Source organism: Danio rerio, chromosome 12, assembly GCF_049306965.1.
Source record: "Danio rerio strain Tuebingen ecotype United States chromosome 12, GRCz12tu, whole genome shotgun sequence".
Taxonomy (NCBI): Eukaryota; Metazoa; Chordata; class Actinopteri; order Cypriniformes; family Danionidae; genus Danio; species Danio rerio.
In genome coordinates, this window is record NC_133187.1 from 40,042,062 (window position 1) to 40,068,805 (window position 26,744).

Sequence of the window (26,744 nt, forward strand, 5' to 3'; positions counted from 1 at the left end):
CAGAGTGCCCCTGGAGTGACAATAAGCACATTTTCAGATGAAACGTGAGCAACGGCAGCGAATGGCGGCACTGCATCAATTACATCCCTTCACCGGCGCTCGTGTATGCCACCCGCTCTTTTCATCTCCCTCAAACTTTCTCCAGAGTAAGATATTATCAGCATCAATGGCATATTTTTCTTTTATTGTTCAACATCTTTTTTTCCACTCTATTCCAACACACTTAATATGAATCTGAATTATACACATTTGTTTGATGCTCATATGCTCATGGCTTTGTTTTTGGAGGCCTTCTACAATAGACTGACATTCATGCATAGTCAAAAAACATGTTACTGCTCTCATAATACACATGGAAGCATTAGATATTTTCTCTTTGTGTCTAAAATGATTCAGGTGTCCTTCTCTATTTAAACCCTGATTTTTGAAAACCAGCTCTGATTGGTTAGATGGGCCAGTAATGTTGTGATTGGTCTACTGCTAAAAGAAAATATTCCAAAATTAAATGCCAATCACTACATCTGAATTTCAACTTTTAGGTTTTTAACATAGTGATGCAAACAGTAACAATGATGTTTACCAGGGGTGTCACGATTTCAATTTTTAATCGAAATCGATCAAAATTTATGCTCAATTTCGATTATCGAATCAAAAAATAGAATCGTCGATGCTGCCACGCCCCCATGTCACGTCAGCTTGGCTTGCCAAGCGGGAAAAAAACAGGCTTGTTGAAGTGCTTGTTAAACTGCAGAAGCAGGAGACCCGTCGAGAGAACTTAAACCCTCTCCTCTTTCAATGAAGTGGCCAGTGTGTAAGCATTTTGGATTTCCAGTTAGTTATGTTGACAGCGTTCATGTTGTCGACAAAAAAACCCACAGTTTTGCAAGCTCTGCTATGTACGTATTACGTACGGTTCGTCCGATAGACAACACCGGCATCGCGATCCTCCGCCCGCCCTCGTTGCAAATCCGCTCGCGAAAAGTACACACTCAGGCCTTGTTTACACTGTCTTTGTTTTTAAATGGCATTTTAGAACGACAACGATTTGACATCCACAGTGGCGTGTAGCATTTCTGAGCAGCCCTCCTTCTTCTCTAGCTCTGAAAATGCACATCACGTGACCACACAGACACAGACACACATACAGCCTTGCGCTCGAGACAGCAGGTCCAGGCAGTCAGAGGACTGCTTCAATCTTTCACTCACTTGTACATTTTAGCGAACACCGCAGATACAGTTGGCTGGTTCCTGTTGGTTGTGCGTCTTTTTTACCGACGTCATTATAACAACACAGATCACTGCCTATTCCCGAGTCCCGCAGAAAAAATGATTGACAGGTGGTAATTATGTGTGTATCTTGCCTTTATTCATTTACTGTACGATTTGTTTATGGGTAAAACAAAGACCATGCAGGTCAGGTAGTTTAAACGGTAGGCTACAAATAATTAATTGGTCATTAATTAATTAATTATTCATAATCGAAAATCGAACCGAATCGTGCCTTTAGAATCGAAAATGTAATCGAATCGAGGATTTGGAGGATCGTGACACCCTTAAAGTTTACTACATCACTTAGATACCAATATCACAAACTCCAGTCTATAACTTCAGCGTATAAGAGTAATAATTAGTCATCGGAAGCCAATGAAGACAATACTTTAGCATTACGCACATTTCAACCCAGGCTCATTGCGTATATGTACCCAGGATCTACAATTCTGGAGACTACGAAAAACGTTATTTCTAATATTAATACACATTTAGATTCCCATTGTTGCACATTTCTGCTGTATGATTGGCTCCTGGATCAATATAGAGTAAAAAAGTTTAGAGCTTATCATTGTTACTGACATACATTTCATCGCGATTCGATATAATATTGTTTATCGGCCCAGTGCTGACTAAAATGTTAATAAAATTCACCTTTTCAAACTTTTCAAGGTTAAACATTGTTGGAAGAAAGATCAAGCTCCCATACTGCAATTCTAAAGCATAAATAAATGAGAAAAAAATAAAAATTAAATACGGAAAACTGCTTATTTACGAATATTCTTTAAAGTGACAAATATTATATTCATGTGATATTGCACATTTCGATCTTTGTTTTGATATTTTACATTCACAAACAGCTATATCACACACCTACTGAAAACTACCATCCAAAAAAACACAAAAATAAAAGGGCCACCCGACATGTTCATGTCACAGCTTTCGGCAACTTGGCGAATCTAAATGGCAGCTGCTAAGCAACAACACAATTTCTTAGGAGTTTGAAACCGGCATGTTTCAGATGAAAGTGCATGCCTACCGTGCAACACCCAGAAGTCTGGCACCGATGCCATATCTCAGTGCGGTCACAGCTTCAGGGGCCATGACTCAACTGACTAGAAGCATAATGCCTGCTTCAGTGGGCTCAGAGAGACCATTTAAAACACGCACCATGGCTAAATGCCTCGCTGGCACAGTCCTTGAACTTAGTATTCGGGTGTGCGTCGGTGTGTGCAAGAGCATTTGTCTGCATTTGTTGGCCACGCTCCACTCAGAGAAGCTCTAATCACAAATGGATTTGTCCGAGCGTTTAAAACACGGCTTCTTTTTACGTGGCGACTGAAGGATTAGCACGTCTAATCATGAAACGACCAGACCAGTGGAAAAAGAGCACAACACAATGAAATAATAAATGCAGGTGGAGAAATTACACCAGGCTTGATTTAGCAAACACACACTTAATTCTCATCTGATTAGTAGGAATGAAATCTGCGTGTCTGTATATTATTGTTTCTCGCTCTTCATCCCTCACTTTCATTTTCTCCCGAAAGTGTTTTCCGTTTTCTCCCAACAGTGTTTGGAACATTTAATATTTGCTGACTTTTTGTGCTAGCACTCTAAAATGGATGTAATTTTTTTCCCACCGCTATGTATATCCACGTCTTCTCTGCGGACTCCATTACACCTACCCAGGTGAGCGGAGACACAGCGAGTCATTAGGCTCTACAGGAAACTGCGAGGTACCAGCCTGACAGAACAAGCCATTCCCTTTGTGACTCCATATTCTGCTCTCTACATTTTTTCCAGATGCTGTCGCTAAGGTACAATTAAGTGAAAGATTTGGTTCTGCATCTGCGTTTTTCTAAACGCAAAGGTAAGGTAACTGCAGGGTGACTTCAGTAGATTCAGTAGTTTAACTGCAAATATTTTTGATATTGTATTTATATATTAACAGTTTTTTATATATAATTGAGATTTAAGATTGGTTTGAAGGACACACATGCACCTCTAATTACAAAAAATAGCAATATTCAGATGTTGCAGCTAAGGTGCAATTAAGAACAGACTTGATGTTCTCAACTGACACAAAGATAAGGTAAATGTAAGTACATGCATGCAGTGCTCAGCATAATTGAGGAACCTCCCATTTTAAAAATGATTTTTTTTTTCATTTCTCAGTGAATCTAGGCAATGTAAACAAAACAGATTTATTTAAGAGATATATTTATTAAAATAATATTTTAGTCAACAAAATACCTTTAGAAATTGAAAGATAATACAATTAAATTCAAGCAAAAAATTAAAAAATATAAAATAAAACTAGATTTTTTAAATTTGTTTGCTTCTCTTGATTTTTCCTCTTTTTAAAATTTGTATTTTTCTATAATATATACATATGGGTGTATTAGTTTTTACAACCCAGGCTTATTCTGAAAACGTTGTCCCGTGGACGTTTCTGTAGATGTCCCGAGAGGTACGTATTTTTTGCAGTTTTTGTTTTCGTGAATCCACAAGAGGCCACTTTTTCGTACCTCAAATGTTTCTTGCGAGTGCCATTCATGCCCACGCCGTTCTCGCGTGAAACTACCAGAGGCCGATGTCGAATGAATGACAGAATGATTGACTGGGCGACCGGCCAATCAACCGACCCACCCTCCTCCTTCCCTAAACCCAACCGACGGTTTACAAAAGCCGTCTAGACAAAAAAGCTCTCCACATGGAGGTAAGCGGTAAGCTGTCATACCACCCAGTAGCGATCGCTTTACAAAATTAAGTGCAGTCATACATACCTTCAGCTACATAATTTGCAGCCTCCAGAAATGTCCACAGGACTACGTTTTCAGATTGAGCCTGTGTTAAGTTTTTTGACTGTTATCGTAGGTTATTTTGTTAGATAAGTTCCAGATACAGTACTAACGAATCTAATGTATATGCACAGATATAATATTGTATTGAAAACATGGATTTAAAAGAGAGATTTGTGAGGGGTGTACTTGTATATGCTGAGCACTGTACATATGAAATTAACTGCAAATACATATTTCAAATAGTGTTTAAACTTTTACAAATCTGTTTGCTTGTAAATTTGGGTTTTAAGGACATTATTAAAGAGAATCAGTGCACCTCTTACCACAAAGGATGACATTTTGGCATAAAAAAAACACATTTATTTTCATGTAATATGACATATGTATAATAAAACATAATGATAAAAATAATAAAGGAGAATGTAATCTTTGGAATGGTTGTGCATATTTCTACGACAAAATGTAGTGCTACTTTTAAAACATGACAAATGCATGCACAGCACAACCTGTTTGATGTGATGCATCAATTGAATTAGTCTAATCTCTCATTTTCAAAGGAAGCAGGAGATAATGATCCTGAATTATAAATAGCAGTGTGAAATTAAGCTGACCTTACTTGTTAAATAAAAAAAATATTTTATCAATCATTAATTAATACATTTTTTAAAGTTTTCAAAACATGAAAACATGTGAAATTATTATAAAATATATGTTTGGAATTAATCATTTTGATGGAAAAACTCCATTTCAGTATCACATACTGTTTATCTTATGCCGAGTTCAGACTGCCCAATTTTCAGAGTAGTTGTATCACAGAGTTTTTCACACTGCATGACTATCTGGGGTATCGTTCCGTTGCTACTGTGTTTACACTGCAAGGAGGATCAGCGACGGGGGTTTCACACTGCATGACTTTACAATAGGAAGAATCGCCGATAACTTTGTTTCAGTTTGCAAACTACATCTCACAACCAAACACACGTAAGAAGTGACATGGAAACAACCCGAGGTCATGTAGTATATCTTTTGTTGTTAACTACATAATGAAAAAGAAGCCTTCAGTGGGGTAGAAAATGTACTTATTTTGCTCACCTGGGTTTTGAAGAGAATTAACTTTTTCTCTTCAACTTTTTTTCTTTTTTGACCCGGTTGAGGTTCTGCTCAGATGACACGTTAAACAGACAAGGGTGCTCCTGCCAAATTTCCACTAGTTTTTCCTCCATTTCTTGGGTCCAAACAGACCGGAAAGAAGCTCTTAACTTCTCCCCAAAGCTCCTGCTGACCTGCAGATACGCACACTAGTGGATGCTGCTCTCTCATTGGCTGTAGGTGATCGCTAATGTTATTTTCAATTAGAACACATTTCACACGGCATGATTTTAAATCGTTGACAGCTCCAGATATTTAGCATGCGAAATATCTCACCGGTGTCTGCGACTCATCTGCAATTCTCTTAGATTGCATCTTGATAGTTCACACTGTGTGAGTGTTACTCATGTGAATGAGCATGTCCTTAAGCACTAAAAAATAAACTAATAAGTATTGATTAAATATTTAGATCATATGTGTGTGTTTTCAACAAAAATGTATATGTTAGGGTTGTAAACTTATCTATCTAAAACACTGCATTTTTAACCTTGAATTTCCCTAAAAACAAACTACTAGTAAATTCCACATCCAACCCTGCTGTACACACGCGCACACACACACACACACACACACACACACACACACACACACACACACACACACACACACACACACACACACTCACAATATGCACCACTTATGACTGTGGTGTCTGATTTATAAGACAATATTCCCAAGTATACAGATATGTTTGGTCACTAGCTGAGTGATAAGTCCACTTCAGATTTGAAGTTGAGTCACTCATGCGGACCACTAGAGCAGTCCTCAGGGGGGGCAACATCAAGCCCCTATGTGCAATTGGTATTCAGGCATTGAAACAGCCTGAGGCATTGCCCACAGCAACAGTATGTCCGAAGAAGACAGAAGGCCCAGTCCAGACCCAGGCTGACCCGACAGGGAGTAAGAGGAGTGAGTTTCACACCTGCCCTGTTTAACATGGCAGAGAGGATTCAGGAAGAATGAGTAAAGAAAAAGACACTTAATCAATAGTTCCTACCCTCTGTCTCCTAGTTTCTGGCCGATTCGTATTTATGAAAAAGCAATGAGGGCTCAATATGTCTGTTCATGCGAACAGGTTTCCTAAGTGTCGAGAGTAAGCAACTTAACAGGCCATCGCAGAAATCTCGGGAAGTTGCCAAGGTCAAACCCCATGAATCAATCTGTCAAACTGAATTGACAAAACCTCCAATGAGCATCCAAACTTGACCAACCCTAAGCTGAACTTTTGTTCTTTGTCCAACTTTATGTGGGTCAGGTTAAAGAAGAAGCCATACATTGTACATGTTGAAGTGCTACACATCTCTCATTTTGGAATCTGAAGTAACAGGAGAAATAAACTGCAACTTTAAATGAGTCATTGACCTGAAGAGCATTAGCAAATCACAGCCATCCCTGCTCAATAATCGGGAAAATTGTAATAACAATAATTCAGGTCAAAATTGAAATCATCAGTGGGCATTTTCCCCTGTAAATAATGTTGCTATTACAAAAATTAAGAAATTTTACATTTCTCAATACTGAAGCAGAATAGGATTAAGTAAAAAGCACACTGTCAAAAAGTCCTCAAAACTTTGGAAAATATATATATATATATATATATATATATATATATATATATATATATATATATATATATATATATATATATATATATATATATATATGTATAATATAATAATAAAAAAATTACATGAATGAAACAAATGTGCTTAAAAAAATCTTTACTGTAGAAAATTAAACCCAATTTGTTTCTTTTTAAGTGAAGTTTTACAAACTAATTCTGAGAGGAGCACATGATATGATTGATCGCAGCTAGCCTTTCATCCGTAAACAGCAATAAACCAATCAGATTGATTCAAGCTTACAATAAAGCTTGATAAATAGACTGAATTCGCCCTACTACCTTATCTTCATTTTGGAAGAATCCCCCCTTCCACCCCATCTCCACCTTTGACTAAGGGGAGATCCTGAGACCTAACTGATCTTGGACCAAAATATATGCTTATTGACCAGGTGGGAGTCCTAAGATCAATTATCTCAGGGTTCTCTCCAGCGACAGCATGCTAAACTTGCTATTAGCGTCAAGCATATATGTATGTAAGTTTAAACTCTTGAAAGCTACAACAGTTCTCTGGTCAAGATCAGTGTGTGATTCGGTCAGGAATATAGCCCACTGTAACTTTAAGAGGCATGCATGTTCTTACCGTTACACATTTTAATTTTCAAATCTTTATGTTCATTTATTACATACCAAATTTAAGCTAAAGGATGACTTTGTTCTATTTGTCTCTGAGCACTTGCACAGAACAGCACAACTACTCTGTTGCATTTTAAAAACATTAATAAATATTCCCCTCTCCAGTTTCTCTCTCTCTCTATTCACAATACTTTCTTGTCTGTGACCTCAACTGTCCTTTCCAACTAAAAGTGAAAAACCCCTAAAAATAAATGAATAACATATAGTAACAAAAATATTAATAAATAAATATAACAAACTTCAATAAATCAGGCACACTCTATGCTGCAAAAGTCATGTTACATCAGAAGTGTCTAAACTTGGTCCTTGAAGGCCAGTGTCCTGCTTAGTTTAGCTCCAACTTGCTTTAACACATATATGTAGTAAGAGCTTGATTACTTGGTTAAAGTGAGTTTTAGGGTTGGAGCTAAACTCTCTAGGACACCGGCCCTCCAGGACCGAGTTTTGACACCCCTCTGTTACATTTAATAATAACAATAATAATAATGACCTTTATTTAGCCAGGTAAGTCAGTTGAAAACCAGTTCTTATTTACAATGACGACCTAGCCAAGAGGCAACACAAACAGCAGATACAAAACAGCAGGTATACTATATAATAACATGGGGAACCCCCAACCATCCCAGGCCACATTCACCCATCGGGCAGTCCTTTAGTGGACACCTCAAGTGTAAAACATCATTTAACAGCATGCTAACAAAGCTGATTTACTCAAGTCAAATTATTTTCGTACATGCAAATCACCTTACGCCCCTGTTGGGCATATTTAAAAATGGTCTCGCTTTCTTGAATAACAAACACACACGTCTGCTCTCAGCAAGGGTATGAAAGTTTAAGTCAGTGACATGACAGCCAAGTAAGGTAACCCACATGGTAATAATACAGATTTTGTGCTGTACATTCCATCTATTCAATTGAAACAACCAAAAGTTCACCACACATTCAAAACAGGAATAATATAGACCAAAACAAATCCCAAAGAATAAAATCAATGAAAGAAAGTCTGCACACTCTCTAAAACATAATAATAAATAGATAAAAAAGACACAAGCAAAATTAAGTGACAATTTACTGACAAAAAAGGCAAATTTTTGGGTCACATATTGTCCATTGTCAATGCCAAGATAACAATGCTAGAACTGCCGGCTAAATCAGTATGAATCAGTAGGTATTAATTTTAAATGAATGAATGAATGAATGAATGAACAAATGAACAAACAAACAAACTAATGAAAGAACAAACAAATGAAGTAATAAACGAACAAACAAACAAAGGAATGAACAATTTAACAAATAAACAAACAAATGAACGAAGAACAAATGAATAAACGAACAAACAAACAAATGAATGAACGAATTAATGAATAAACGAACGAACGAACGAATTAATGAATGAATGCATGAATGAATGAATGAACGAATTAACAAACAAACGACTGAACAAAAGAGCAAACAAAAAACAATCAAACAAATCGAACAAACGAACAAATGAATAAATGAACAAACAAACGAATGAATGAACAAATTAATGAATTAACAAATGAACAAACAAACAAACGAACGAATGAATGAATGAATGAATAAATGAATGAATGAATGAATGAATGAATGAATGAATGAATGAATGAATGAATGAATGCACAAATTAACAAACAAACAAAGAAAAGAACAAACAAAAAAAACAATTAAACTAAAAAAAAAAAACAAATTAATGAACACACAAACTTACTTGTGTATAATAATGACAATATACTGTACATAACACTGGGGCTCATATACACAGTCCATATATCCAATAGATCGACTCAGATTGTAAGAGTCTTATGTTAGAATCACTTATGCTAGTGCACACACACACAAACACACTCACACCTGGAGCAGCGAACAGGCATTTTGCTGTGGTGCTGGGTGAGCAATTGAGGGTACAGTTCCTTGCTCAAGGGCACCTCGGTCTTGTGTACTGCTGTACGCCCAACATGCTTTACAACCATACCAGGGGTCTCCTCTCACCCACCAACAATATTCAGCCACAGTACAAAGATGCCAGAGCACTGGCCACATACATGCTATAGCTGGAAAGGTGAAAAGGTGATAAAGCCAATTCAGGGAAAGGAGGATAATTTAAGGGGTCATGATTTATGTGTGCCAAGGGAGGGAATTTGGCCAGGACACCAGCATTACACCCCTAGTCTTTACAAGGAGAGCCATTTGATTTTTAATGACCACAGAGAGTCAGGACCTCAGTTTTATATTTTATCCAAATGACAGTGCTTTTTACAGTCTAGTGTCCCTGTTATTATACTGGGGCATTAAACTCGCACAGAATAAACACCCCTACACTGAAAAAAAAATGATGTCTGCAAAATTGTTGCAAACTATGTATATGTGTTTAATTTAAATAAACAAATTAAATGTAGTAACGTTCAACTTATTTATTTTTGTTTTATTTCAGCCCAAATAAATTGTTTACAACAATTAGTCCAAGGAATTATCTTTAAATTATTTTTTTTTTCAGTGCAATAGCCCACCTAACACTTTTCACATGAGCAATCTTCTTTTCCCATTTGGTCAGAAATACTGACCAGGCACAACCCTGATTAGCTTTAGTGGGATATGATATTTAAAGCATTACTTGCACACAAGTCAAGCAGTTTGAGTTGGTAAATGAAGCTTATTTTGCTAATCTAACACTGATCAAATATATAACCTCTGTGTAATAACTTTGCAAAAATTGGTGTGGAGTCCTGTTAGATTGACTGCATTTCATCAATGTATTCGCCAAAAAAAACTATGAAAGTAACTCTACAATTAATAAGTATACAATTTTAAAACAGCAAAGTTTTTTCCATTCTTCATTTACACTCTCAGAAAAAAAACAAAAAAAAAAACGTGATCTGTCACTTGGGTGGTACCTTTTCAAAAAGGTACAGATTTTTACATAAATGGTCTAAATTAATACCAAGGATACATATAAAAAGTACAAAAGTGTTCCTCTTAAAAATTTTTGATACTAATATGTACCCTTAAGGCAGGGGTGACCAACCCTGTTCCTGGAGATCGACCTTTCTGCAGATTTCAGTTATTAAACACACCTGCCTATAATTATCAAGTGCTGTTCAGGTCCTGATTAATTGATTCAGGTGTGCTTGATCAGGGTCGGAGCTGAAGTCTTTAGGAAGGTCGATCTCCAGGAGCAGGGTTGAGCACCCCTGCCTTAAGGTATTAATACCTTTCAGGTACAAATGTGTACCTTTTGAAAAGGCACCACCCCATTGACAGATCACAAACCTTTATTTCTGAGAGTGTAGGTGACATTTCTCAGTACTGGGTTGCAGCTGGAAAGGTATCCGCTATGTAAAACATACTGAAATAACTGGCGGTTCATTCCGCAGTCGTGACCCCTAAAATATAAAGTACTAAGTTGAAGGAAAATGAATGAATTAATGAATTTAGGTGACTTTTCTACTATAGTGCAGTTTCCAAAGGCACAATATGTAATTTTTGACAAAAAAGAAAGGTGTAAATTGACGAAGCCTTGACTGAGAGTGAATACATTAGAGTTGTAGTCTTCTTTACATCTTACATCAGGACTCCTGCAGATATCATCTTCATTATTAGCTAATGTATTCAACACTTATTATTATGGTGGAATAAAGCAGAGTAAGTGAAGAAGCAAAACTGCTGAAGCAATTGCTGATGTGAAATGAGCGAGACATCACGCGAAAGCAGCAGAGCTTTTATTATGTCACAGTCCACCAATTCTGGTTCTTCCACTCATGGAGAAGAAGCAGCACTGTTTACCATTATGTTTCACGCATATTTTAGGTTTATGATATAATTATACTATATTATAAGTTGTCTAATAAAATACACAACAAAATAAAGCATCTTTAGTGTCTCCCAGTTTACTATAAAACCAAACCAGAAATTCAAGGTGTGTGACGTCTTTAGCGTGAACACAGTCATTTTCAACACCTTGTAATCGCTTATTCCTCCAAAATTGAAAAGTCTTTAAAACATTAAGGATAATGCAAGTATGCAAGTCAGCAACATATATAATATTGTTCTAGTGGTTTTGGATATTTTAATTTTAAAACTCTGCCTTTAAGTTTACTCGCAGCTTTTTTGATCATAGTATTCTGTTGTCACTGTGAACTGCATGACAAAAATGTGAATATTCATTAATCAGAGAAAATAACAGCCTCCAGGTTGGGAATGCATGTGAAAAAAAAAATTACATTTAAATTCAAAAGTTTTAAGGCTGAACACTTATCTGCGCAGTCTTTACAATGTCAGTCAAAATAAAGCCCTCACGGTTCTGTTTAGGTAATATATTCCTACTTTATCTCTAAATGAAGGTTTTGTCCCTCCAAGTGGGAGTTTCTCAATGGATTTTTCATTAAAACCCCTGCAAGATTCAGAGAGCTTCCCAGACCTCATGACTGCTCCCAGAGAACCTGTGAGGTTAGAAACAATTAACTTGAATGAATCAACTGATGCCACAGATCATTATGAAACATGAGCATTAAATTCAGACAGTTAGTATAACAAACACGTTCGCTCTCTCTCTGCTCTACTCGATCCCTTTTGCTTCCACACACACACACACACACACACACACACACACACACACACACACACACACACACACACAAAACGGTGCCCTAATCCTTCCAATGTGTAAGTTATCACTCTACTGTAAATGTCAGGTTAGACAGCATACACTCATGAATGATGGATATATGGCACGTCCTAGTTTGCCACGGTTTCGTCCCTAGGCAGCATTACAGAACAGCCTATTTCCCCGATCCAGGGCTTAGTGTTTGCAGCTATCACGCATTCTCAACACTCCCACCTGCGCTTGCATAACAACTACCTAAGCAGCCCAGCAAGCCGGCAAGCTGAGAGAAAGTTTCAGTAGCACTGCCTTGTAGTAGAGCAGCAAAAAAAAGCTTAAGGGGAAATAAAAAAAAAAAAAAAAWTATATATATATATATATATATATATATATATATATATATATATATATATATATATATTAGAAAGTATTATGTTTTTTCATGCACATGTGAAGATATTTTCATTTTGAGCCAGCATTGCACGCCCACCCAGCAAATGTACTTTTTTCCCATGCACAAGATTGGAGGATATTACTTCTATCCTTTTCCAGGCGGAAGCGACTGCTCATGCGAGCTTCTGTTGCTTGCCTGCTGTCTGCAAAATTTCGATGAAAACAATTTTCCCCGCTTGAGGCCATCAGCTGAGAAGAGAGGCAAATTACCACAAGTGGCCAGTTAAAACGCCTTGCACTCTGCATGCAGAGAAACTCAATGGACTACTTTCTTTCTTTTCAATGGCATAAATCAACACGGGATGGGGGAATTTGCTTTCAAAATTAGGGAAAAATCAAATTGTCAACATAGAAATAAAGCTTTACAATGATTTTTTTTTAGCAAAATACACACATCAAACAATAGCATGGCATATTTTATAAAACCTGCATATATTAAAAAGTTACACTTTTTTCAAGTTTCCGTTAAAACTAATAACTCATCCATCATATAATCTCACATTAGCATCTGTCAACACTTTGATAACGCAGATGTGATGAACATGCACCTTATAAAGAAACACTTTTCCAAGATGCCACTTCTGTAACAGAGCACTCTCGTTATGTGCAGTCATAAAACAGCCAAGGAGTTCATTAATTTTGATGGTTAATCTGCAGTCTCATTAATTGGCTTTGGTTAATTTCGTGGCCATGTCGTGTGTAATTACCTGTCGGTATGCGAAACACTTTTATATACTTTAATCAGGTTACAGATTATGATTGCACAGGGATGTACTGTACAGTGTGTGTGTTCTTGTCTTAAACAACTTCAGCAGTGCACATATTGGAGGTATGCCTTATTGAATTAACCTGATTTATAATGCATGCCCATCACTAAGTTCCAAGACCTGGAATGGGTGTGTCAGCTAGGGGAGACTTCCAAATGTGCAGTGCTGGGGTTGGTCCTCAAAGATTGACAAGCACTGCTGTACAGTGTCTCCATGAGATAGAGAGAGATAAAAGAAAATAGGAGAGCTAACATAGAGCTTGCTGACACATCTCACATACAGTGAGCACGATGCACTTATTTTGATGGAATGACTGTTAAATGAGTCTGCATATACTGTGATTTATCCTTAAACACACTATTTATACACCATCTTCCTTTAAAACTCTAATTACAGCAAATTGATTGCAATGTTAAATGCACTCCCCGATGTTCACTTGGCGTTTTAAGGCTGTTTGGAGACACAGCAACTTAAAAGAAGCGCTCTTTACCTTGTGCTGAAGCCAGATGTAGAAGCACCAACAGCAATATTACAATCCAACAGGGTCTCATTCTCGCTTTACCCGAATTCCCAAACATTGCCAGAGCAGCAGATGGAGAGATACAGAACGCGTTTGTCCGGCACGCAGGGTACATGTTGCTCCTCACAGTCCAGCCACAGTTGTGCGCGTAATTTTCTGAAGTATCTCGGGCGCGTCTTTGCGCATGAAACGAGCTCTTGTTCGATTCAGTAAGACACTAATCCTTCACATTAATATACGCGTGATAGTACTGATCTCAGTTGTAAGTGTGAGTTTGTTTATGTTCAAACTTTGCGCGCACAATTCTACGACTCCAAAGCACGGCAATATTGATTTTTCAGTGAGACTTTTTGTTCATTCATCCACTGTCTCTGCGCTCATGCGTTCACTTTGATCGATAAATACATTCCCAATCCAGAGCGCAAGCGCCTCTAGTTAATAAACTGTTGATAACGATCCTTTGAACGTGATTAGACGGATGATGGTTCACTCATAAACAATAACGCTGTTATTCTCCTTGAGCCAATGAACCGAAAGTTCGTCTCAGTTACTAGCGCGCGGCTGTTTGTTATCCCCAAGACGAGTCTTTCAGCATTGAAGAACCTCCCGTTCAGTGAGTCCGCCCAGATGCAGAATGAGCTTCATTCGGCATGAGTAACTTTCCAAGTCCCGTTTTAGTGCGCCGTGGTGCTGTTTGGTCCAGTCGAACCATGCTGCGCGTAAAGCTCCGTTGTGTACGAGGATGAGAGACGCTGTTCGTGAGAGATCAAACTGTCATCGCCGAATGCCGCCCAAGAACCGGCCCGTTGCGCTGAAGATCTTCAGCATCATATGAGCAGCGGATCGGAGAGAGCGGTGCGCGCGGAGGGGGCTGATGCACGGTGCCACCGCGCGGTGAGCTCCAATAAGACACGCAGCGAGAGAGGCGAGTGCGATGGAATGAACGCGTGCGAAAACAAATCAACAGTTATTCTGAAGGGATGAACGGCCATGAGAACATTTTAACATTATCTCCAACATTAGGCTATAAAGAACAGAAGTAGACTAACACTGCTCTCTCTTTCTCTCTCCAAGCTGCTTGTTTGCGCACGTGTTTGCGGGCTGGAAGTGATGAGCGTCGATATTTAATTGGCTGGATTGAATCGACACGACCTTTGGCGACTCGTGGAATAAACTAATACTGTCAATTCGTGACACATTACAGTATCTTTGATTTCCCAAACGTATATGTTTAACCTGCTGTATAGGTCACATTTGACCCTTGTGCTTGTTTATTTTAGCCCATGAGCTATTAAAACGAATGACGAAATCTATATAATTTAATAAATTACACATTACATTGTATTGTATTAAACTTCTGCTGCTATAGTATCTCAACCCTAAAGTAACCTTGTAATAATTGAAAAACAATTATTGTTATACATTATTTGTATTGTCATATTAATTATTGCTAACTTCCGGTCACAGATCCATCCATCCATCCATCCATCCATCCATCCATCCATCCATCCATCCATCCATCTATCTACACACTCAAAATTACATTTGCTGTTTGTTTAAACTACATATTTAAAATGAGCTGAAACAATAGAATTATTGAGTTTTTTTTGCGAAAACTTAATTGCTTTTTGTTCAATTCACTTAATTTAGTAAAAACTAATAAGTTAACTTAATTCCTTGTTGTCCCACTTTATTCTATCTATCTATCTATCTATCTATCTATCTATCTATCTATCTATCTATCTATCTATCTATCTATCTATCTATCTATCTATCTATCTATCTATCTATCTATCTATCTATCTATCTATCTATCTATCTATCTATCTGTCTGTCTGTCTGTCTGTCTGTCTGTCTGTCTGTCTGTCTGTCTGTCTGTCTGTCTGTCTGTCTGTCTATCTATGTCATCTGACTGTCTGCGTACCTTTCCCTTTTCCTCTTTCTGTGCATCTGTTAAGCCATCTGTGTGCTTGTATCTGTCCACCAGTCAGTCTATTGTTTCTTTATTTTTTTTCTCCCAACATTTTATTCACATCTATTCCCATCAGTCCTTTCATACAAATAAGAATTGTGATGATTGTAAATTGACATTTAATCAAATTTATTATTATTATTATTATTTTTGTATTGTGGCATTGCTAAAATCATTGGCTTCTTGTGATTAATCTTTTTTGTTTGCAGTTTTCTGGATGAATAATACATAAATGCTAATTATTATTATTATTATTATTATTATTATTATTATTATTATTATTAAATCTAATTACAAACACAAAAGAGCCAAACAATCTACCTCAAAACGGGCTGGCTTACAAAATACACTCAGCTGAATTGACAGTTGACATTTTGACTGAAATAATTGATCTTCCTATTGCAGGATGGGCAATGCAAAGCAACTGTGTTAAGAGTGAAGGAATGGCAATGCATGCACTAAATGTATTTACTGAGTGAATGAGTGAGTGAGTGTGTGAATATATGACTATTTAACTTCATACAGACAGAGGGACACACAAACAAATGTAGAAATTAATGAATTAACTGACACAATGTATTGAATGAATGAACAGACTTAATGTATTGAATGAATGAATAAATAAATGAATGAACAAATGAATGAACTGACTAAATGTATTGGATGGATGGATGGATGATGGATGGATGAACGAACAGAGAAATGAATAAGTGAACTGACTCAATATATTGAATAAATGAATGAATGAATGAATGAAGTGACTTAATGCATTGAATGCATTTATTGAATGAGTGGATGGATGGATGGATGGATGGATGGATGGATGGATGGATGAATGGATGAATTGATGGACAGAAGGAGGAAAAAATGAATGAACTGAGTAAATGTATTAAATTAATTAATGAATTAATTATTGGATGAATGGATGGATGGATGAACAGAGTAATGAATATATTGCATGAATATATTGAATGAATGAATGAATAAACTGACTAAATGCATGGAATGAATGGATGAATGGATGAATGGATGGATGAATGAATGAATGAATGAATGAATGAACGAACGAACGAACGAACGAACGAACGAACGAACGAACGAACGAACGAACGAATGAATGAATGAATGAATGAATGAACGAACGAACGAATGAACAAACGAACGAACGAACAAACAAACAAACAAACTAACTAACTAACTAACTAGCTAAATGTATTGAAGGAATGTGTTAAATGAGTAAATGGATGAATGGACGGATGGATGAAAAAATGAACTGGCTAAATGTATAGAAGGAATGTATTACATGAATAAATGAATGAATGGATGAAGTAATGGATGGATGGACAAATGGACAGACAGAGGAATGAATAAGTGAACTGACTAAATGTTTTAAATGAATGCATTGAATGTATTAAATGAATGAACAAACTGACTAAATGTATTAGATGGATGAATATATGGATGGATGGATGGATGGAATGGACGGACAAAGGATTGAATGAACTGACTAAATGTATTGAATGGATGGATGGTAGATGGATGGATTGGATGGACAGAGGAATTAATTAATGAAATGACTAAATCTATTGAAGGGATGGATGGATGGACAGATGAATGAATGAATGAATGAATGAATGAATGAATGAATAAATGAAATGGCTAAATATATTGAATATATGTATTGAAAGAATGAAAGAACTGACTAAATGGGATAGATGGATGAATGAACTGACAAAATGTATTGGATTAATGAATGAATGAATGAATGAATGAATGGATTGATGGATGAACTGACAAAATGTATTGAATTAATGAATAAACTGACTAAATTTATTGAATGAATGAATGCATGAATGAGTGAATGAATGAATGAATAAATAATTGAATGCATGAATGAATGAATGAATGAATGAATGAATGAATGAATGAATGAATGAATGAATGAATGAATGAAAAAAATTGTATCTCATAAGTCTATCAGTTCATAGACTTTCTTGCAATTCTGAGAATGTTAAGCTTCAAATTGTAAGATACAAATGTGTAAATGTTAAAATTGATCAGATGTTAATGCATGGGCAGATGTTCGCTAGCTGTCCATCCATCCATCCATGAGAGAAATGTAATAATGTTTTGTTAAAAAAAGAACATTATCTAAAATTTTCCCTGTGGTTTTGAAAATGATCTTGCGGTGTATTACAAGAAGAAAAAAAAATCTCCTAACGTCATATTACTCAGAGCACATTTCACATTTCTCAGTACAGAAAAAGAAATATTTTAAAGACATTCTTTAAAAGAGAACATAACACAGTGATTTGTACATCAGTCAACTGATTCATTTGGGAATCTTGAGAGCAGGTCTGAGTCTTAAACCTCTGATCCAAACAGAAACCCAGCATGCAGCAAAACACACACACCTACACACATGCTCAGGGTTAGTATGCATAACAAACACACAGACACACACACATTCACAAATGTACACTAACGTAAACATATGCACATCTATATGTAGGGATTTGGTGTAGGATTTATAGAGCGGAGGTCAGATCGTAGAACAAGCCAACATCAGACTACTTTACAGGTCTGATTTCTCCAGCGAAGCCTGTTCGCCCACACACCCAACAAACACACAAACATGCTTCAAAGACTATTGATCTTCTCTGGCCTGAGGGAAAAACAACTTCCACATCAAGCAGCACTCCTTTGGGTTAATCATACATGTCAGAGGGCCAAAGCTAATCTGTGAATAAACCTGTAATGCACTTTTTAGGGCCAGGTAGAGGCAGATGCGATTCCAGGGTTTTCATGTCAGGGGACTATATACAGTGCTCAGCTATATAAGTACACCCCTCACAAATATACAGTTTTATATTTGTGCATATACATTAAATTAGTCAGTCCTGAAGCCAAATCTGGAGTTTTTCTAATAAAATAACTTATGCTAAAAGTCCAAAAGCTAGCACAAACAAATTCATATGTTACAGAAAAATATTAAATACAAATTTTAAGTGAAGTTTATTTATAAACTAATTTCGAGAGGATCACATGCTTATGATTGCTTGCAGCCGGCAATCTAGGAGTTTGAGCTCGAGATCTACCTGAGCTCAAACCCTCCCTGTTGCCTTGCAAACGGGAGGGAGCCCCGGGCTCGATGATCTTATGAGCTCAGGGCTCTCTCCCGGGACAGCATGCCAAACAAGCTTTATAATCAATCATCAGCTAAATGTGATCTCTTGAAAAAGAAAAAGAGGAAAAAAAAAACAAAAGCTTGAAATTTTGTGGGTTGTTATTTATTTATTTATCTTTGCAATATTTTGCTTGAATTTAATTGTATTATCTTTCAATTTCTGAATTAGTTTGATTACCAAATATTATTTTGATAAACATATATGTTTAATATATTTAATCTGTTTTGTTTTTGTTTAAATGCACCAAAATACATGGTCTACTGTATATTCACTAAGAAATTAATAAATAATATTAATAATATTAATTCTCAAAATGGGCTGTACTCAATGCTAAGCATTGAAAGTGTATATATATATATATATATATATATATATATATATATATATATATATATATATATATATATATATATATATATATATATATATATATATACATATATACATATATATATACACATATATACTACTACTTGTGTGATATTGCTCATTTATATGTAACAATAATTCAAACAAAAAAAAATAATGATCATACAAAATACTTTTTTTTTTATATATACTGTACTAAGTAAGATATTTTCATGTGGACATGGATTACTGTTCTGAAGAACAGGAGCAGTTTAACTGTTCCGAACCAACAATAGATTCATAAACAACCTTCAGAAAGCAATAATAAAAGAAAGTACATCATCAGGAAACCACCCACAGTAGGGTTATTTTAATAATTTCAGCTATGCATTTGTATTGTAAACTATATGTAAATATATTTAACATTAGATAACTTAGTCAGGTTAGAACAAAATTAAAATAACATGCATTTATGAGTTTTGTCCTGTACCCTTCTCAGAAAAAATTCTGCAGAATAACATTTTCAAAATACTTAATTCTATATGATTTATGAGTCATTTTCCCAACACCCCCAATAATTAAGGGGGGTTAATAGTTCTGACTTCAACTGTATATATATAAAAAAGTCAGAATTATTAGCCCCCATTGATTTTTTTTTCCTTTTTTAAATATTTCCCAAAAGATGTTTAACAGAGCAAGAAAATTTTTACAGTATGTCTGATAATAAGTCTAATTGTTTTTTGTTTTTTTTGCTAGAATAAAAGTAGTTATTCATTTTTGTAAACACAATTGTAAGGACAAAATTATTAGCCCCTTTAAGCTATTTTTCCCCTACTGTCTACAGAACAAACCATCATTACACAATAACTTGCATAATTACCCTAACCTGCCTAGTTAACCTAATTAACCTAGTTAAGCCTTTAAATGTCACTTTAAGCTGTTTAGAGGTGTCTTAAAATATCTAGTAAAATATTATTTACTCACATCATGGCAAAGATAAAATAAATCAGTTATTAGAAATGAGTTACTAAAACTTTTTTTTTTTTTTTTTTTTTTTTTAGAAATGTGTTGAAAATCTCTCCGTTAAAAAGAAATTGGGGAAAAAATAAGCAGGGTCTAATAATTCAGGGGGCTAATAATTTTGACTTTAACTCTGTGTGTGTGTGTGTGTGTGTGTGTGTGTGTGTGTGTGTGTGTGTGTGTGTGTTTGTGTGTGTGTGTGTGTATATGTTGTGTCTTGCCGTTGTGCTTATGCTAAGATAGGGCTGTTTTTCTCCCTTTTCTCACTTTGTCCCAATCAAGGGCAAGCTGAGGGGGTGTTTTTTAGCCTAACTGTCCAAATGTATCTTTCTTCGTTTCTAAATGCTACCTCCTATGATCTGTCTCCCCTGAAAAGTTGTTTGTGATGTTTTGTGTATGGTCTGGGGGGTCCAATTTCGCTATACGAAAGTGTAGTGACAAATAAAGGCTTGATTGATATATATATATATATATATATATATATATATATATATATATATATATATATATATATATATATATATATATATATATATATATATATATATATATATATATAGTTTATTAGTTATTAGAATTCATTAGGTAAATAATATCATATATACAGTATAATACACTTTACATATTTAAAATAAATTACTATATTAAAAGTATTTCTATTTTCATATGATGAGACTGAAGTGATCACAAATGAATGCCTATACAGTTTATAGTTCTACACTAATTACTAAAATATTAGGGCGTCTGAGAGAAAGCTAAAGCCCCCATAAACAATGGGCTATGGAAGTGGACAAGAATGCTGAGAAAAGTCAGCAGATTTAGGAGCTTCGGCAGATATACAGTATATTGTGGAGAGCTCATGTGAAGTCAGTGGAGAATGACTGTTTGATCTACACGATCTCGGTATGATATAACAACAGTGCTTTCCTGTGCCACTATTTCTATAATGAATTAGGGCAGGGAAAGGGAACACAGAGGTACAGTTGAGTCTCAACAACTGCACATCAAGCCAATACAGGTTGGATTTATCAGTCTTGGAGATTACAGGAGTAAAAGAGGAGTTACTTCTTATTTTAATGAAGCGATGTGGTCATGGCTTATTTTGTAGCCTTGATTAAAAAAAAAAAAAAAAAAAGTATAATCAGTACAAATACATAATTTAAATTATATTAAAATAATAATATATAATAATAATATTAATAATAGTACAATTTAAAAATAATATAATAAATAACAACAATAAATTATACATTAATAATAATAATAATAATAATAATAATAATAATAATAATAATAGCATTGCATCCACCTTTATAATAATACTAATGATGTATCATTTATTGTTGTTTAGTATTATAATATTTTTAAAAATTGCATTATTATTATTATTATTATTATTATTATTATTATTATTATTATTATTATTATTATTATTATTATTGTTATTATTATTATTATTATTATTAGTAGTAGTAGTAGTAGTAGTAGTAGTAGTAGTAGTAGTAGTAGTAATAGTAGTAGTAGTATTAAAAATACTACTACTACTACTACTACTAATAATAATAATAATAATAATAATAATATGCTATTTGAAAATATATTATTATTATTATATTATATTATTATATTATTATTATTATATATTATTATTATTAAATTATTATTATTAATTATTATTATTATATATTATTATTATTAAAATATTATTATTATTATTAATAAATAACAACAATAAATAATACATCAATACTAATATTATAAAATTGGATGCATTATTATTATTATTATTATTATTATTATTATTATTATTATTATTACTACTACTACTACTACTACTACTACTACTAATAATAATAATAATAATAATAATAATAATAAAAATAATAATAGTAATGCTATTTGAAAATAATATAATAAATAACAACAATAAATAATACATCAATACTAATATTATAAAATTGGATGCATTATTATTATTATTATTATTATTATTATTATTATTATTATTATTACACCTACTATTACTATTACTATTACTATTATTATTATTATTATTATTATTATTATTATTATTATTATTATTATAAAAACAAAACACTTTACAATAGTATAATTAATAACAACAAATAATACATCAATTGTGATATTATAAAATTAGATGTGTTGTTATTATTATTATTATTATTATTATTATTATTATTATTATTATTATTATTATTTATATTATTATTTATATTATTATTATTATTATTATTATTATTATTATAAAAACAAAACAATTTACAATAGTATACTTAATAATAACAAATAATACATCAATTGTGATATTATAAAATTAGATGTGTTGTTGTTATTATTATTATTATTATTATTATTATTATTATTATTTATTTATTTATTTATTTATATTATTATTATTATTAAAGTAAGATCTGCTGCCTTGGTTTTTAAACAATTTAGAATTTGTATTTAAGCTAATCTGTAACTTAATTTATGTATTATATCAATAATTACTGAATAAAAAATTATTAATAATAGAGTTAATTAAATCAGTTTGTAAAATAAATTTTGTTATACAAAATTACTAGCAGAAATGTTTAATAAAATCTAAAAATATATATACTAACATTTAATATACAAAAAAAAATGTATTTTCTGGACAAGACCTTTTAACATAGTATTTATACATTTTAATAAAGTGTGAACTATAGGCGCACACAAATACACATTACAAACAAGCATTCAGTTTAAAAAGTCCATATTATCACAACATTTCAATATTGGGTGAATTCAATTCATAATCGATGTTTCTTTGGCTTTATCTGCCAAACTGGATGGATTTTTTCATCAAACTTGTCACAAAGCATTATAGGATTTGCTTCAGTGAGGTGAACAAGCCTATGCTATTCTCGCTTTATCAACTGAACAGACTAATGTAAGAGAGGTATTGCTTTAGAATTCTCCTCTATATGGGATCTCGCTCAGAATGAAACCTTCATGAAATATGACTGGCAGCAGACAGAGAGAGAGAAAGAGCTGTGGTCTGGAACGCTGATACTTTTGGAGAGACTGCCAGAGTTTTCACTGTTACAGAATGTGCCTCAAATGAGCAGATTGTGGAAAGCCTTGAATATAGCAGTTATTGTTTTTCTTTTACTCATAAAAAAAGCTGACAGATCAAACATTTGGGTGTTATATGGGTGGTAGTCAGAGCTTTGTTACGAGGTTTCTATGTAATTTATAGAACTCATATGTGGTTGGCTGTACCAGGACATTTTTATAGATCCCTGATATATATAGTATAGTACATGAAAAACAGTAAATGAGCAGACAAGCACATCCAAATTCATACTATCTGAAAATCAGTAGGCAAAAATATATGACACCTCTGCTGAGATTCTACTGTATTCTCTCATAGGGTCCATTTATGAGTGACACTGGGTCACATGGTAATGATTTCATGGCATTTCAATCTAAATCTAAATGAATTAATTATATGTACACTGTAAAAAATATTCATAAAGTAGCAGTTTTCTACATTTTGTGATTCAGGTTTTTATTTTATGCTTTTTATTTATGCTTTTGAATTGCAATATGAATCATCAATCTTTCTTCCATCAACTTTTAACCTTGAAAAGTTTGAGAAAAGTCTCATTTTTATTATTCTAAATTGATATATAGTAGAGTTGCACAATATATTGTTTCAGCACCCCTATCACAATGTGATCATTCACAATAGCAAGTTGAGTCTGGATTATAAATTATCATTTTGCAAGTGTTTTTTGAGGCTTGCATGAGGGTTTTAAAAGCAAGGAGGCCTAAAAAAAAAGTATAGTTTGGAACTTTGAAAAATGAAAAAAAAAAAAAAAAAAAAGTCTTATTTTGGAATAGTTTATAAAGCGAAAATTATGCAGTATTATTTCACATTTGATTATTCAATTACTGTTAACCTGAATACATTTAGACTCTTCAGAAAACAATAAAACACTGTATATTTATCAAGCTTGTTTTTTGTAAGTTATCTATGCATGTAATTGTTAATTATACATATATTGTGCTTGCACTTGAGCACAATAAACCTTGTATGTGTATATACATACACATACAAGGTTTATTGTGCTCAAGTGCTATACAAATAAACTTGAATTATATTTTATGCACTACCCTAGAATCTTTCCAATCAATATAAAATTATAGATTTGTTAAATAAATGTATTCATCTCATCTAATGAAATTGTATTCATATAGTAATATATATTGCAGAATAATAAGTTTAAAAATGTGTAATTTTTCAAGTATCGAGAAGCCCTAGTATATTGTCTGGGTTAGTGTCAGAAATTCAAAAACTTGCAATAAACTGCCTGTACATTTTTCTGTTAATTTGCATAACTACTTCTCTTTATATTATTTTTATGCTTTAGAATTTTTCAAACTAAAATGTCAATAAAAAGTCACTTTGGTAAACTGTAAACTTGAATTTTCAGAGAAAAAAGTTCCATAATGTAATTTACAATCATAAACAAAAGGAAAACACTGGTGAATGACAACATTAACAGTGTTGATTAAGATATCTCGTTTATATATATATATATATATATATATATATATATATATATATATATATATATATATATATATATATATATATATATATATATATATATATTATTGTAGACAGTTGAAGTCAGAAATATTAGCCCCAACCATTGACTTCTATCCCATTGAACTTTCCCTTTGATATTAAAACCATGTTGCAATAATTTCAATAGAAAGGGTGTGCTACTACGCAAAACATATGCCAGAGTAATTGGCTGCAGGGCTGCTCAATTGCAATAGTCACATCGCAAGATATTCAATGTTGAGTTTATATTATAATTTATCATTTGCATTTTTTTTTTTTTAATGGCTGTAATTGTATTATGACCTAAAAGCATTCAGGTACAAGAAATTGTACCATTTCTGACCTCAACTATGATTAATTTTATTAAATAATTTTTATTATTCAGTTACTGTACTTGCATACTGTTGATTCTTTGTATCTTTTTATGATTTTTTTATAGATTGTTATGCATAAAAATACTCTCGAGAGAGCAAATACAGAAATGCACTGCAAATAGCACAGACCACAACAAAAATGTGTCAAAGGAGCCCAAAAAGTAAATAGATCGTTTATTAGATTTTATAGAGATCTACATAATAAACATTAACTCATCAACCTTTGACTAAACACATGCATTAAATGACTAATGACACTAATGACACTAAATGACTAAATACACTGCAATTAGCACAGACTACAATGAAAATGTGTCAGGGGACCCCAAAACACTAGGTGATTCACTATATATATATATATATTTTTTTTTTTAGTTTTTTTTTTTAGTTTTTTTTTGCAATATATATATATATATATATATATATATATATATATATATATATATATATATATATATATATATATATATATATATATATATATATATATATATATATACACATATATATAAGTTTTTTTTTTAGTTTTTTTATATATATATAAATAGTACAGCCCTAATTGGCGGTTCATTCTGCGGTGGCAACTCCTGATAAATCAGGGACTAAGCTGGAGAAAAATGAATGAATATGGCTCTTTTGAATCAATTCAGGATTTAATGTGTGCTAACTCCTCCCTTCCAAAAGCCAACTCTGATCTGATTGGTCAGCTGGCCAAGTCTGTTTCATTTGGTCGTTCCATATACTGCATATATTTTTGTGAATATGAATCAATTCACCAAATCACACAGAATCATCTAAAACTGCTCACAGCTTGAGTCAACATAGATATGAAGTGGAAGTTGCTCAATAAAAATGTTCTTTTTGAACTTACAGTACCAGACAGTCACTTGACACAGCATATGACACGCATAAGATGTCATTTTGCGAACTGCAGCTTTTCAGTTGGTCCGAAAGTATGCTGAACTGACAACAGTATGAACGCATTTGACATGTTGAGAACTGTCTGCCAAGAGTTTCATAAATGGGGCAAAATGTAGCTTCTGATCTTTTTTACTGTGAAAGTAGCAACCAAAATAGATGTATACTGTAGGTGTACAGGCAATGAAATGTGAAAAGGCAATGAAACAGTGATCCACTGGCAATAGCTGTAAGTGACTTGTACAGTAAACAAAATGGACTAAAGTTTGGTTTTACTGTATACAGTAAGAAGCATGTATGCAATAACCAACCAAAGTGCTATAATCCATGTTGATTTCATGTCATGGTGATTAAGTGTGAGTTGATTAAGAGTCATTTATTCACTTTTTATGATTACCGGTTGTTTTAATAATATGCCAAAACAGAGAGTGCTGGCATTAAAAGCTGCACTTACATTCTCCAC

The 26,744-nt window shown here is 33.6% G+C and overlaps 1 protein-coding gene and 1 long non-coding RNA gene across 5 annotated transcripts in view; one reads left to right on the forward strand and one right to left on the reverse strand.

Moving 5' to 3' along the window:
- sdk2b (sidekick cell adhesion molecule 2b) overlaps positions 1-14,673 on the reverse strand; it is a 637,792-nt gene extending 623,119 nt beyond the window's left edge. For all 4 annotated transcript variants that reach the window (XM_009306870.4, XM_009306868.4, XM_009306869.4 and 1 more), the window contains exon 1: positions 13,811-14,673. In XM_009306870.4, coding sequence (XP_009305145.1) covers positions 13,811-13,955 — 145 coding nt within the window. In that variant the 5' untranslated portion in view covers positions 13,956-14,673. The remainder of the gene's footprint in view (positions 1-13,810) is intronic.
- Positions 1-26,744, forward strand: part of LOC137496833 (uncharacterized) — a 565,986-nt gene that overhangs the window by 207,829 nt on the left and 331,413 nt on the right. The window lies entirely within an intron of this gene.